General features: G+C 43.1%; 1 protein-coding gene and 1 pseudogene across 1 annotated transcript in view; both read left to right on the top strand.

Annotated features, from left to right (window-relative positions):
- LOC102502539 (heterogeneous nuclear ribonucleoprotein H-like) overlaps positions 1–916 on the top strand; it is a 1,609-nt pseudogene extending 693 nt beyond the window's left edge.
- The window catches only part of B3GAT2 (beta-1,3-glucuronyltransferase 2), an 81,314-nt gene that overhangs the window by 45,473 nt on the left and 23,601 nt on the right, over positions 1–12,240 (top strand). Inside the window, exon 2 of the mRNA XM_006168295.3 lies at positions 5,441–5,585. Coding sequence (XP_006168357.1) covers positions 5,441–5,585 — 145 coding nt within the window. The remainder of the gene's footprint in view (positions 1–5,440; positions 5,586–12,240) is intronic.

The raw sequence follows: 12,240 nt of genomic DNA, 5'->3' as shown, positions 1-12,240 counted from the left end.
CGGAAGAGGAGCTGGCTTTGAGAAGATGAGGCGTGGTGCTTATGCTGGAGGCTATGGAGGCTATGATGATTATAATGGCTGTAATGATGGCCATGGATTTGGGTCAGACAGATTTGGAAGAGGCCTTAATTACTGTTTTTCAGGAGTGTCTGATCACAGATATGGAGATGGTGGCTGTACTTTCCAGAGTAGAACAGGACACTGTGTTCACATGCGTGGATTACCTTACAGAGCAACCAAGAATGACATTTATCATTTTTCTGTCACTGCTCAGTCCTGTGAGAGTACACATCAAGATTGGCCCTGATGCCCGAGTGACTGGTGAAGCAGACATCGGGTTTGCAGCTCATGAAGATGCCATGGCAGCTGCGTCAAAAGACAACGCGAGTATGCTACACAGATAGGTAGAACTCTTCTTGAGTTCTACAGCAGGAGCAAGGGGTGGTGCTTATGGTAGCCAAAAGATGGGAGGCATGGGCTTGTCAAACTAGTCCAGATTGGCCCTGATGCCCGAGTGACTGGTGAAGCAGACATCGGGTTTGCAGCTCATGAAGATGCCATGGCAGCTGCGTCAAAAGACAACGCGAGTATGCTACACAGATAGGTAGAACTCTTCTTGAGTTCTACAGCAGGAGCAAGGGGTGGTGCTTATGGTAGCCAAAAGATGGGAGGCATGGGCTTGTCAAACTTGTCCAGTTATGGTGGCCCAGCCAGCCAGCAGCTGTGCAGTGGTTACAGAGGTGGCTCTGGTGGCCAAACCAGCATGAGCAGATATGGTAACTAAGGAGCAGTGAGCAGCAGCCACTACAGAGGCAGAACCAACCGTGCATCTGTGGGCGTGAACGGAACAGGAGGGCTGTCTAGCATGTCCAGTATGAGTGGTGGGTGGGGAATGTGGTTGATCCTGGTTCACTGACTCTTAGTCAACTTTTTTTTTTTAAGAAAAAAATTAACTTTAACAGTTCGTGCAATACTAGCTTGTGATTTATGCTTACTCTTTAAGTGGAAATCAGGATTATTTTAAAGACTGATGGTTCAGTATTCTTGAACACAGCACTCAACCTAGGCTATCACAACAAAATGAGGAAACTATGACTGTTAAACAATTTTCAGCTTTTCTCAAGTCAGTTATCTTGCAGGATGTTCTTAAACAGCAAGCGTATTTGGGTTAAAGCAGATGAATTATGTTAAATGTTGCTCTTATACGCCATTACACTGAATGCTGTTTGGATGGATATTGAAAGACATGCCTTTCTTTGTAAAACTCAATATAGAAGCTTTGTCTACCATTTAAAGTGAAGCATTTGGCATGTTTGTTAATTCTAGTTTCATTTAATAACCTGTAAGGCATGTAAGTTTTAAGGTTTCTTTTTTAAGTTAATGGGGAAAATTTGACATGCAATATCAGTACTTTAGGATTTTAGTCTTGGTGTTTGTATGAAATTCTTAGGCCTTGATTTAAAGCTTTCATTGTATCATGATTTTCTTTTAAGTGCTATTGCACTAAGTGAAACTTGTCAAATAAACCTTTTAAAAACCACAAAATAAAAAAAAAAGAAAAGAAAAGAAATGAAAAAGTAAGAGAGAATCCTTGTGGTCTTGGTTTACACAAAAATATTTTAAATATGACACCAAAAGCATGATTCATAAAAAGAACAAATTGATAAATAAGACTTCATTAACATTAAAAACTTCTGTTTTTCAGAAGACACTGTTATGAGAATGAAATGATGAGCCAGAATGGGAGAAAATATTTTAAAGTCATATATCTTATAAAGGATTTGTATACAGAATATATAATTCTCAAAACTCAATAGTAAGAGGGCCAGCAGGTGGTATAGTGGTTAAGGCAGCTGGACTCCCACATGGCTGACTGAGGTTCGAATCTCAGACCTGGCACCTTGCTTTCTCCGTTTCCTTCTCTCTCTTCTCTCTTTGGTTAACTTCACAATAATAATATTAATAATGAAAATGAATAAAATTAGGTTAAAAAGCTCAATAGTAAGAAAACTATAATAACTATTTAAAACTGAACAGACAAGTGAACAGGCTGTTTACCGAAGAAGATAAGCAATGGCAATAAGCACATAAAAAGGTGCTCAACACTATCATTAGGAAAGTCAAATTAAACCCCAACAAGATAGAGCTATATATGCTGGAAGTGCTGAAACTGCAGATCGCCTCTGCCAGGGGCCGGAGAGGATGTGGAGGGACCGGCACTCTCACACTGCTGATGGGAATATAAAGTGGTAAAACCACTTTGGGAAATTTTTTTTTTTTTTTTTTTTTTTGGTTAAAGTTAAATGTATACCTACCATTTGATCCAGCTATTCCACTCCTAGGTATTTATCAGAAGAAAAAAAGAAGAAGAAAAAGAATTCGACAGAGACTTGTATGCAAATATTTATAGCAGCTTTATCTGTGATAGCCAAAAGCTCAAAACAGTCCAAATGTTCAATGACAGGTGAATAGATCAACAAAATGTAGCATACCCAAATAATAGAGTACCACCTGGCAATATAAATAGGGGAACTATCACTACACTTTGCAAATGGATAATTCTTCATAAAATTGAGTGAAAGAAGCCATATTTACACACTCCGTGCTATAGTGGTTATGTTCATACATAGTTCTAGAAAATGAAACTAATGTATAGTAACAGATCAGTGGTTTCCTGGGGTTGGAGAATGTGAAGAGGGACTGGAAGAATAGATTAAAAAGGCATAAGGAATATTTTGGGTGTGTTGAGTATGTTAATTATCTTCATCACAGCAAAGGGTTAATGGCTATATACATACCTCAAAGGCATAAAATGTATACTTTAAAAAGTGCATTTGGGGGCCAGCCAGTGGCATGGTGGAGGGATTAGCACCCACCCCACTTGGGGTGGCTGGATCTCACATGGCCAGCTGCATGGCTTGAGTCCCAGACCTGGTGACTTGAAAAATATACCAGGTGCATGTGAGTGCATGCCCAAAATCCCAAGAGGAGAATGAAGAAGGAATTGCAGTGTGGCCATCCCCCATGGGGGGTGATTTCTCAGCTTCTTTTTCTATCTTGGTCTCTTTTTGGTGAGTGCCCAGGCTCTATAGCAAAATTTAAATGAAAAGAAATTAAAAATAAGTTTTTAAAAATGCGTTTTCTCCTGTAGTAGTTGTTCTAAGGGCCCCCAGGCCCACATGTTTGGTGTTCTGCTAGCACTCAGCCTATAGCTGTACCTTTAACTGAGTTCACAGTGACCTGGTTGGACACACAGGTCAGGAAGGGAGAGAGACGTCAGGCAGGGCCTGGAGAGCTGCATGTGCAGGCTTTCTGTGTTCTCTCCCCTCCCTGAGGGTCACACAGCGCATATTTTCCTTCCACTGGCAAACACCTTGCTGCAGATACAGTGTTTATGCCCAGGGAAACCTATTTAAGACTCAGGATTCAAAAGCTGGTCACAGTCATACCCCTTACCCAGCAATATCTCCAACTCCCAATGTTTCATGTCACAAGTAGGCAAAACATCCTTTTTTTTTATGTTTTAAAGTTCAAGTGATTAGGCGCCAGCCAAGAACCCACCTTGCAAACAAGCTTTCTTAGGATAATAACTTCAGAACTATTTCTTTTCAACAGTCAGTTGTACCTTAGTAAAGCTTTCAAAAAAAGTCATCATAAGAGTTATTAGGAGTTAGAACAAAACAATCGTAACAATTTAATTTGTTGAAAAGTGATATTAATAGGAACTATAAAAGCTATTTCAGAGCTGGGTCCAACCTCGCTGGTGCATTCCTTCACATGCTGCAGTGCTAGAAGCCACATGCCAACTTCCACTTTGGGTCCCCCAGTTAGCCTGAGAACATGCCGGATGCGTGAATGGGCACCCAAGGTCCTGAGGAGCTGGCTGGCTGGGGAGAGGGGTCACAGCATAACGAGAACCTGCCAGGAGTGCTTTCTCTCTCTCTTGCACTCCATATCATAAAATAATTTATATAATTTCAGATCTGAAGGTCCCTAATGCAGTGTGACCCTCGTTCCCAGGAGTGTTTCACCCTCTTAAATCCTCTTTTTTTTTCTTTTTGGAGAGATTTTCACTGTAGGGCACGTGCGCTTGCCAGACAGACAGAGAGAGACATAGAGACAGAAAGCGAGAAATTACCCCCCAGGGAGGATGGTCACGCCGCAATCCCTTCTCCTCCATTCTCCTCTGGGGATCTTGGGCACGCACGCACACGCGCCCGGCGTGAGTTTTAAGCCACCGGGTCCGGGACACGAACCGCGGTCGACTACGTGGGAGTCCAGCGACATAGCCATTACGCTAACTGCTGGTTCCCTTAAATCCTCTTTTTGGAATAAGGTGCGGTATTCGTAAATAATGGAACTTCTAATTACTTTCACTCTTGATAAGTATGACTTTGCTTTTTATTGTATTTAAGAATCTTTCCCAGGACCAGCAGATGGCATAATGGCTGTGTCGCTGGACTCCCATGTAGTCGACCGTGGTTTGAGTCCCAGACCCAGTGGCTTAAACTCATGCTGGGGGCGTGTGTATGTGTGCTCAAGTTCCCAAAAGGAGAATGGAAGAGAAGGGGTGGTGGGGGGGTTTCTCACTTTCTGTCTCTCTGTCTCTCTCTGTCTTTCTGGTGAGTGCACACAAAAACCTCTCAAAAAAAAAAAAACAAATCTTTCCCAAGCACATGATTTTTCTTCTTTTCTTAAAAAATTACTTGCCTAGTAATCATTATTTCAACATTGATTCACTGACCATGGCCCATTCCATCCTACAGCAAGTGAAAGTGAGAGCATTGGTGTTGAAATTACAATGATCTCAACTATGGGACTGCCTTATGCAGCTGGGCAGACTGTGACCTGTCCAGGGGCACACCCAGCTGTGAGGATGATTAGCTAAGTCCAGCTTGGACTTTCATGGCCGCCATGAAAGTAGTTTGCATTAAGGCTCTGTGTGGGCTGTTCAACACATGCCCCATGAAAGTAGTTTGCATTAAGGCTCTGTGTAGGCTGATCAAAACATGCACTGGAAGAAGGTAGTGGTGTTTATGTAAAAATGCTGCTTTGTTGTCAGCATATCTTTCGTCTTAAAAATAAAAACAATCAGCAAATAACTTTCAGTTGAGGGTTGTGTATATAGGATTTCACTATGTAAAACAGTGTGCCCAGAGCAGGACTGAGGACTCTAACTGCCCGTGGTGTGAGGCATCTTCCTCTTTCGTTTGGTAGAGTTTCCCTTAAAAGGCAGGTGAATTTTTGGGTGTGTGGCACCGAGCGGCCGAGCAGTAACGAGCTGGGGCAGCAGTCTGTCAGCAGAGGGATCCTGTTTGGAACGCTCCCACTTTTGAAATCCCACCACTACTCCTCTCCCCCTTTTTCTGTGTGGATGCCATGCCTTTCCTCCCTCCTTTTCCTAAAGAAACTTAAACACTTCTCTTTCCCCCTTTTTTAGATGCGAACCACGCGCAAAGTCTCTGTCTGGCCAGTGGGCCTGGTTGGTGGGCGGCGCTATGAACGTCCGTTGGTGGAAAATGGCAAGGTCGTTGGCTGGTACACCGGCTGGAGAGCCGACAGGCCCTTTGCCATCGACATGGCAGGTGAGGAGTGCAGGGGGTGACCTTTGGTCCTGCCCCTTCGTTTTTATGATGCTCTCATTATTTCAGTGCTCCAATGAGAGAAGCTTCAGAAGATCAACTTGGAGAAAACACTAGATGGGGTCATTCAGCAATGAAATATTTACTCCTTCAAAAAGGCTCCCTGGTTTATTCCCATGGAAACTGATTTTTAGAATGATTAGAAAATGCTCATTCCATTCCATTTTGTCACATGAATATCTCTTTATCTGGCAAATATTTATGTACCAGTATTGGGTTGGGCTCTGGGGATTCTGTAGTGAGAACTAGACCTGCCCCTGCCTTCAGGGATCCATTCACTGCAGCCTTTTGGTACTTCTCTCTAGGAGACTGATATATTAAAATATATCACATGTTGGGACCAGCAGCTGGTGTAATGGTTATGTCGCTGGACTCCCATGTAGTCAGCCGTGGTTCGAGTCCTGGACCCGGTGGCTTAAACTCACACCAGGCACGTGTGTATGGGTACGTGCCCAAGATCCCGAGAGGAGAATGGAGGAGAAGGGATTGTGACATGGCCATCCCCCCTGGGGGGTTATTTCTCGCTTTCTGTCTTTCTCTCTGGCAAGTACACACGCCCTATAGTAAAAAACTCTCTTTAAAAAAAACAATAAAATATATCACATGTTAATGATACAGTTAATAATCACATAAGATTGACATATCGTGCAATGCTTATTGATTTAGTGCTTTATTGACACATTTAATAACTGAAATACAAAATTAGTTTACTGGTATTTCAAGCACTCATTAATCTTTTTTCAAGAATTATTTATTTAATTTTATTTACTCATTTATTTATTTTGATTTGACCAGAGGGAGACACACACAAAGGGAGAGAGGGTAAGAGAGAGAGGGGGAAAATGAGAAAGCAAGCCACCAGGTCTGGGACTCGAACTGTGGTCAGCCATGTGGAAGTGTCCGGCGCCTTAATCACCATGCCACCTGCTGGTCCCCAAGCACTTTTTAACTTTGAGAATAGCTTTTTTTTTTTTAACTCCCTGACTAACCAGCTGAATTGAATTAGACTTGTAGTAGACTGCAGGTTCCAAAATGCTACTTTATTATTAAGTGACTCATTTTCTCTAGGTTATATAAAATGATATCTGTGATAACTGTAGTAGGATGTAGCTTGAAACATGAGGCTTAGAGAAAAAAAAAATATCACTGGCATCTATAACCTAGAAAATGAAGGCAGAGAGATTCAAAATTGATCTCATCAATCTTCAGTCTGAAGCACCCCTCTGTCTGTCTGTCAGCTGTGCTTGCCCAGTCTTCTCTGTGTATTTCCAACTGTCATCCAAACCTCTATGTTTGGAATTCTGATGGGGTGAAGGCTGTGTTCTGAATTGGATTCATCACTTTTATTCTGACAGTACTATAAATTTGAGGGAGCAAGATTATGAATATAAGGAGTGAGTTGGGGGCAAAGCTCTTACAGATGACAGTGTGGTGGGTCTGTCACACTGCATTCTGGGAGAAGAAGCCCTAGGAAATCATTACCAGATATGGAACAAGTATTTCCAGTGCACCCGCTTTGCAGGACTGCATGCTGTGGTCTCTGACCCCCAGGGCAGTCTAGATCTCTTACTCCTTCCTGATCACCCTCTTTGGGTCCCTCTCTGTTGCCTGGCCTCTCCATCTATCATCCAGCCTCTTCAATATTCAGTTCCTGCAGCCCCATATCTGAGCTGGCATCTCAACCAAAACATTTCGCCGGTGGATAGAGAGGAGGTGAGCCATCCTTGGAAGGTCCCGAGGACTCTTGAAAGAGGCCTTTCCTCAATCCAATCTGAGTTCATTGCTCTGAGATTGTAAGGTTAACCATGGCATATCCTGAACAACAACCTCTTGCTAACTGGACGTATACCCTGGAACAGAAAATGTAGGGAATGTTCAGGAAAGTGCTTGCAGTTCCCAGGGACTTACTTTCCTCATGTTTGAAATGAAGCGGTTCCATGACATGACCACAAAATCTTCTAATGTAGCCTTCTATTTTCTAGTTTCCCACGCTGGGGAGCTGAGAGAGGAGCCCCAGTCCCTGGAGGTCTAAGTGAGGACCCTGACTGCTAAAGCAGCCAGCTGACAGATGTTGGTCCGTCCTCCCCAGGGCCTTGTTCCAACACATATTCCCAGACATGTCATACACACGGGTTTTCCACTCATGAGTGCTTGGGTGACTTCAAGGTGACGGCAACTTGGTTAAGTCCTCCTGAATTTTAATGTAAAAACTTTGTAGATGATCAGGTGTCCAGGAAACCTGTTGAATATTTGCATAGATTCCTCAAGAATTTGGGCCCAAATTGACATTTCTAAAATTCAAGAAGGGCATATTGGTTTACTACATTAGGGTTGGCCTATGACAAGACACCTGATGCTCTTTCATTGTGAAATTCTATAGAAATTTTCTTCTGTGACATGACCAAAGTTTGGACTTTTCTAAGTGTCTCAATATATTTCAAAGCATAATAAACATGCATTTCAATAAAATGTGAATGATTGGCTTGTTTGGGATTTATTATCCTTGTTTTAAAATAAAAATCAAATGTCTTTCTCTAAAAAAACAACTTTTGCCATACTAAAATTTTTCTCACCTTCCTTTTGCATCTTTGTTTTCAGTAAATTATTGATATCTTTAGAAGTCTTTAAGTGTGAGTAATTTGATTGATAGGATAATGATTCTGTTTTTGAGGCAGTTTGTTCTCATTATAAAATTTGAAAATTCACACCTCTGTTTAGATTCACATATACTTTATTTATTCTCTGTAGGAAAAGGGAAAATACCTGTGAGGCCTTTAGATCCAAGTGTGCTCTCCACCTCATTTGCAAATTACTTGTTTTTCTCTTTCTCTCTGACACACACACATACACTCTCACTCACTCACTCACTCGCTCAGCTCTAGAGGAAGCAGAAAAAGCTGGGGGCCCATGTCCTTGATATGCCCGGGACAGTCTAAGAAGCACTGCTTTGAAAGTGCACTGGAACGGGGCCAGCAGATGGCATACCAGTTACATTGCTGGACCCCCACATGGCCAACTCAGACCTGGTGGCATAAAACTCACTCAAGGCCGTGTGCATGCATGCACAGGCCTGGGAGGAGAATGGAGGAGAAGGCATGGTGGCATGCCTGTCCTCCCGTGGGGTGCTTTCTCACTTTCCCTCTCACTGTCTCAGTCTCTCTTTCTCTGGCAAGCACATGTGCCCTAAGGCAAAAACCTAAAAATAAATAAATAAATGATGCACTATGGTTGAGTGAGGAACATATTGGAACCTGGGTCTCTCTTACATTAGCAAAGCTAAGAGAAAATACAACTTAAAGAACAAATGTAGGATTGTAATGTCTTGGTATTGTCTGATATGAATGGCATTCCTTCTGGAAAAAGAAATGTAATACACTGGAAAGTGTGATTCACTGTAATATAAACAAGATTATGATAATAAAAAATAAACAAATAAACAAAGGAACACAAATGTAACATTTCCACATCCGGTCTTGCTTTGAAGGTTTGAGCACATTAAGCAGAAGCTCTTCAGAGCCTGCCCTGTGTTGTAGTTCTGTGAAGTCATAGCATTCCTATCGCTGTAAGCTCATTTGCAAGTCATACATTGGAACTGTAATCGCTCATGTCATTCAGAGTTCCCACATACATGTTCTCTTCTGTATTGGACTCTCCTGGTGCTGTTTTTTGCTCTCACATGAAGGAAATTTGTTGAGAGATTATCTTTTGTACACAATTTTAGTGGAAAAAAATAAAGATCATTTCTGCTCCCTTGGGGGAAATTAAAACAAAACAAAACACTGGGGCCAGCAGATGGCGTGTGGTTAAGGTGCTGGACTCCCACATGGTCGACCATGGTTCAGGTCCTAGACTCCGCGGCTTGAAAATCACACCAGGCAGGCATTCAAAATCATGAGAGGAGAATGGAAGGAAAGGGACTGTGGTGTGGCCATCTCCCATGGGAGGTGATTTCTCATTTTTCTCTCTGTGTCTCTCCAGCAAGCACACGTGCCTTATGCCAAAAAAAAAAAAAAAAAAAAAAACTAAAAGAATACCATAAACCAAAACCACTTTCTAACGATTACCACCACTAAAAAACAAAAACAATATGCCCACCCACAAGATGGAAAGAAAGTGTCGAAGACAGCCCTTGTCTTAGCAGCCGCATGCAGTTGGCTTATGTGGTTGATTGGGGCCACAAAGCAATGAGCCCCTGGATGGTTGCTATTGATCTGTGCCTTGGGCTACAGCTCCTACACCTCAGGGATCTGGCTAAAAGTGAGGCAGTCCACAAACATTTTGTAGCTTTTTCTTGAAGGCAGAAAATTACTTTCAAGTGAAAGACTTTCTTTGGCCTCTTCTAGGGAAGTGTCAATAAGAACTACTGCTTAAAAGAACTGAAGAGCACTCTTCCTCCAGAGGGTGTGGATGTGTTCAAATCCAGAGCTGTAGTGAAGATATATATTTGTAATTCTCACCCTTTGTGTGCACCTTATCATTAAGGATAAAGGAGTCCACAGGCAGGCGCTGTGCCCTGTTAATGATGGTGTACAAAGTTCCCAGGCAGATTCTGGGTGCTCTGTTCTGGGAAGGACCCAGCTGGAGATACTGCAGTCAGATTCCACACTAGCCAGCACTCAGAGTTGGTACAGGTCTGTCCAGTTACGGGGCACAGACCTATCAAGTTGGGGGGCCCAGTCCTATCAAGTTAGGGGGCCCAGGCCTATCAAGTTGGGGGGCACAGTCCTATCAAGTTAGGGGGCACAACCCAAGCAACATGGCCCAAATTCAGATGCCAGCCATACCGAGGGGGTTCCTGAGTCACCTCCATTTCTGACCAACTGAATATAAACTTGGTATTTCCCACATTTCCCTCAGGTTTGCTAACTCACTAGAATGCCTCCCAGAATGCAGGAAAGCACTGCGCTTATTATTACCAGTGTATCATAAAGGACACAAGGTAGGACCAGCCAGATGGAATCACTCAGGGCGAAATCTAGGGACAGAGTGCAGATCTTCTACCCTCTCCTCGTAGTCACCTTCCCTGCACTTCGGTGTGTTTACAGACCAGGAAGCCCCACTCAACTTTCATGTTCAGAGTTTTTGGGCATTCCATCTCCTAGGCATGATTGATTAAATCTTTGCCATTTGCTTGAACTTAATCTCCAGGCTCCTTCCTCAGTTGGGCTGGCCCAAAGGTCCAACCCGCTAATCATAGTGCTTGTCTTTCTGATGACCAGCCCCTAACAGGGGCCCTATTAGTCATGTCATTCATGTAACAAAGACACTTCCAAGGGTCTTAGAAGCTCCTTGGTAAGAATTTGGCACAAAGACCAGATGGACTTTTTTTTTGTTTTTTTTTAATACCACAGGCTCAGCAAAAGTTAACTTGATATCATAAAAAATAGGACCTGGATCCCCATTGTACTGTTCTCATCCACAAAAGTAAAGTGTACATTAAATAGTGTCTTAAGGTCACTTTCAGCTTTGTGGACCTTTCTGTGATTGATAAAATGAGAGGTGATCCTAAAATGAGAAAAACTGTTTCTCATGTGAGGCATTCACAAAGGGAAAAAACATTGAGGAAGACTCAGTTTTCTGGCCTGAAGTCCTGTGGACGTTGAGTGTGTGGAATCCCAAGAAACAGTTGAGTGCCACAGGAAGACGCTCTAGCAGCCTGGGACTGCATCCTAGGGAGCAGCGATTGGGCATGGCTGCAGGGTTGGAGCCAGGGGTGTACCAGCAATAGCAGTGAAGCACAAACTCAGTTGTTGAATGCTTCATGTCATGGATGTGGAAGAGGAGGGTCTCTGGTGACCATGAGACTGTGAGAGCCAGAAACAGATGGTATCATTTGAATGGCTGATAGCAGTTAGGACTCACAGACTGTTCCCCAGACAGGGGACATATGGGAAAATTATGGGCCTGATTTCAGGAAAAATAAATGGTCAGCAGAATTGTCTTATGAGAAACATGCTCACCCATCCAATATCAAAGAATGGACACAGAGACTTGAGGTATGGGGAAGAGAGACTTTAATGGTGCTGCAAGACCAGGTGTCTGATGGGCAGTCACACCCACATCAGTTACAAGTGTGTTATTCCCTAGTGCACAGGTCCCTCCCCCAGTTCCTATTGGCTGAGTACTGAGTGGTATACAATCTTCCTGGACACCACCTAAGCTTTATTACTCCCTTTTTAGGTATTAAAGCTCAGACTGAGAACAAGCCTGCACTTAAGATCCACCAAATGTCCTGAGGAGGGAGAACCGGGAAGGAAAAGAAACAGAAGGGCTGGTGACCAGCCACTGTCTTGAGAAGCCATTTCTTCAGGATGACTTGTCTTTAGGTTGTGTTTGTTCAGGAACTTTTGGGGAATATGTACTTTCTGGGGTTGTCACATCTTCAAGCTGGTGAAGCAACTTTTGTTAAGCTATTCTTTACTTTTTTTTTTTTTTGAGACGTTTTTGCTATAGGGCGCTTGCACTCGCCTGAGAGAGACAGAGAGAAAGAAAGCGAGAAATCACCCCCCAGGGGGGATAGCCACGCCTCAATCCCTTCTCCTCCATTCTCCTCTCGGGATCTTGGGCACGCACGCACACGTGCCCGGCCTGAGTTTAA

The sequence above is a fragment of the Tupaia chinensis genome, unplaced genomic scaffold (genome assembly GCF_000334495.1).
Source record: "Tupaia chinensis unplaced genomic scaffold, TupChi_1.0 Scaffold145685_1, whole genome shotgun sequence".
NCBI lineage: Eukaryota > Metazoa > Chordata > Mammalia > Scandentia > Tupaiidae > Tupaia > Tupaia belangeri.
The sequence above is the reverse complement of the archived record's forward strand: the minus strand, read 5'-3'. Positions and strand labels throughout refer to the sequence as shown.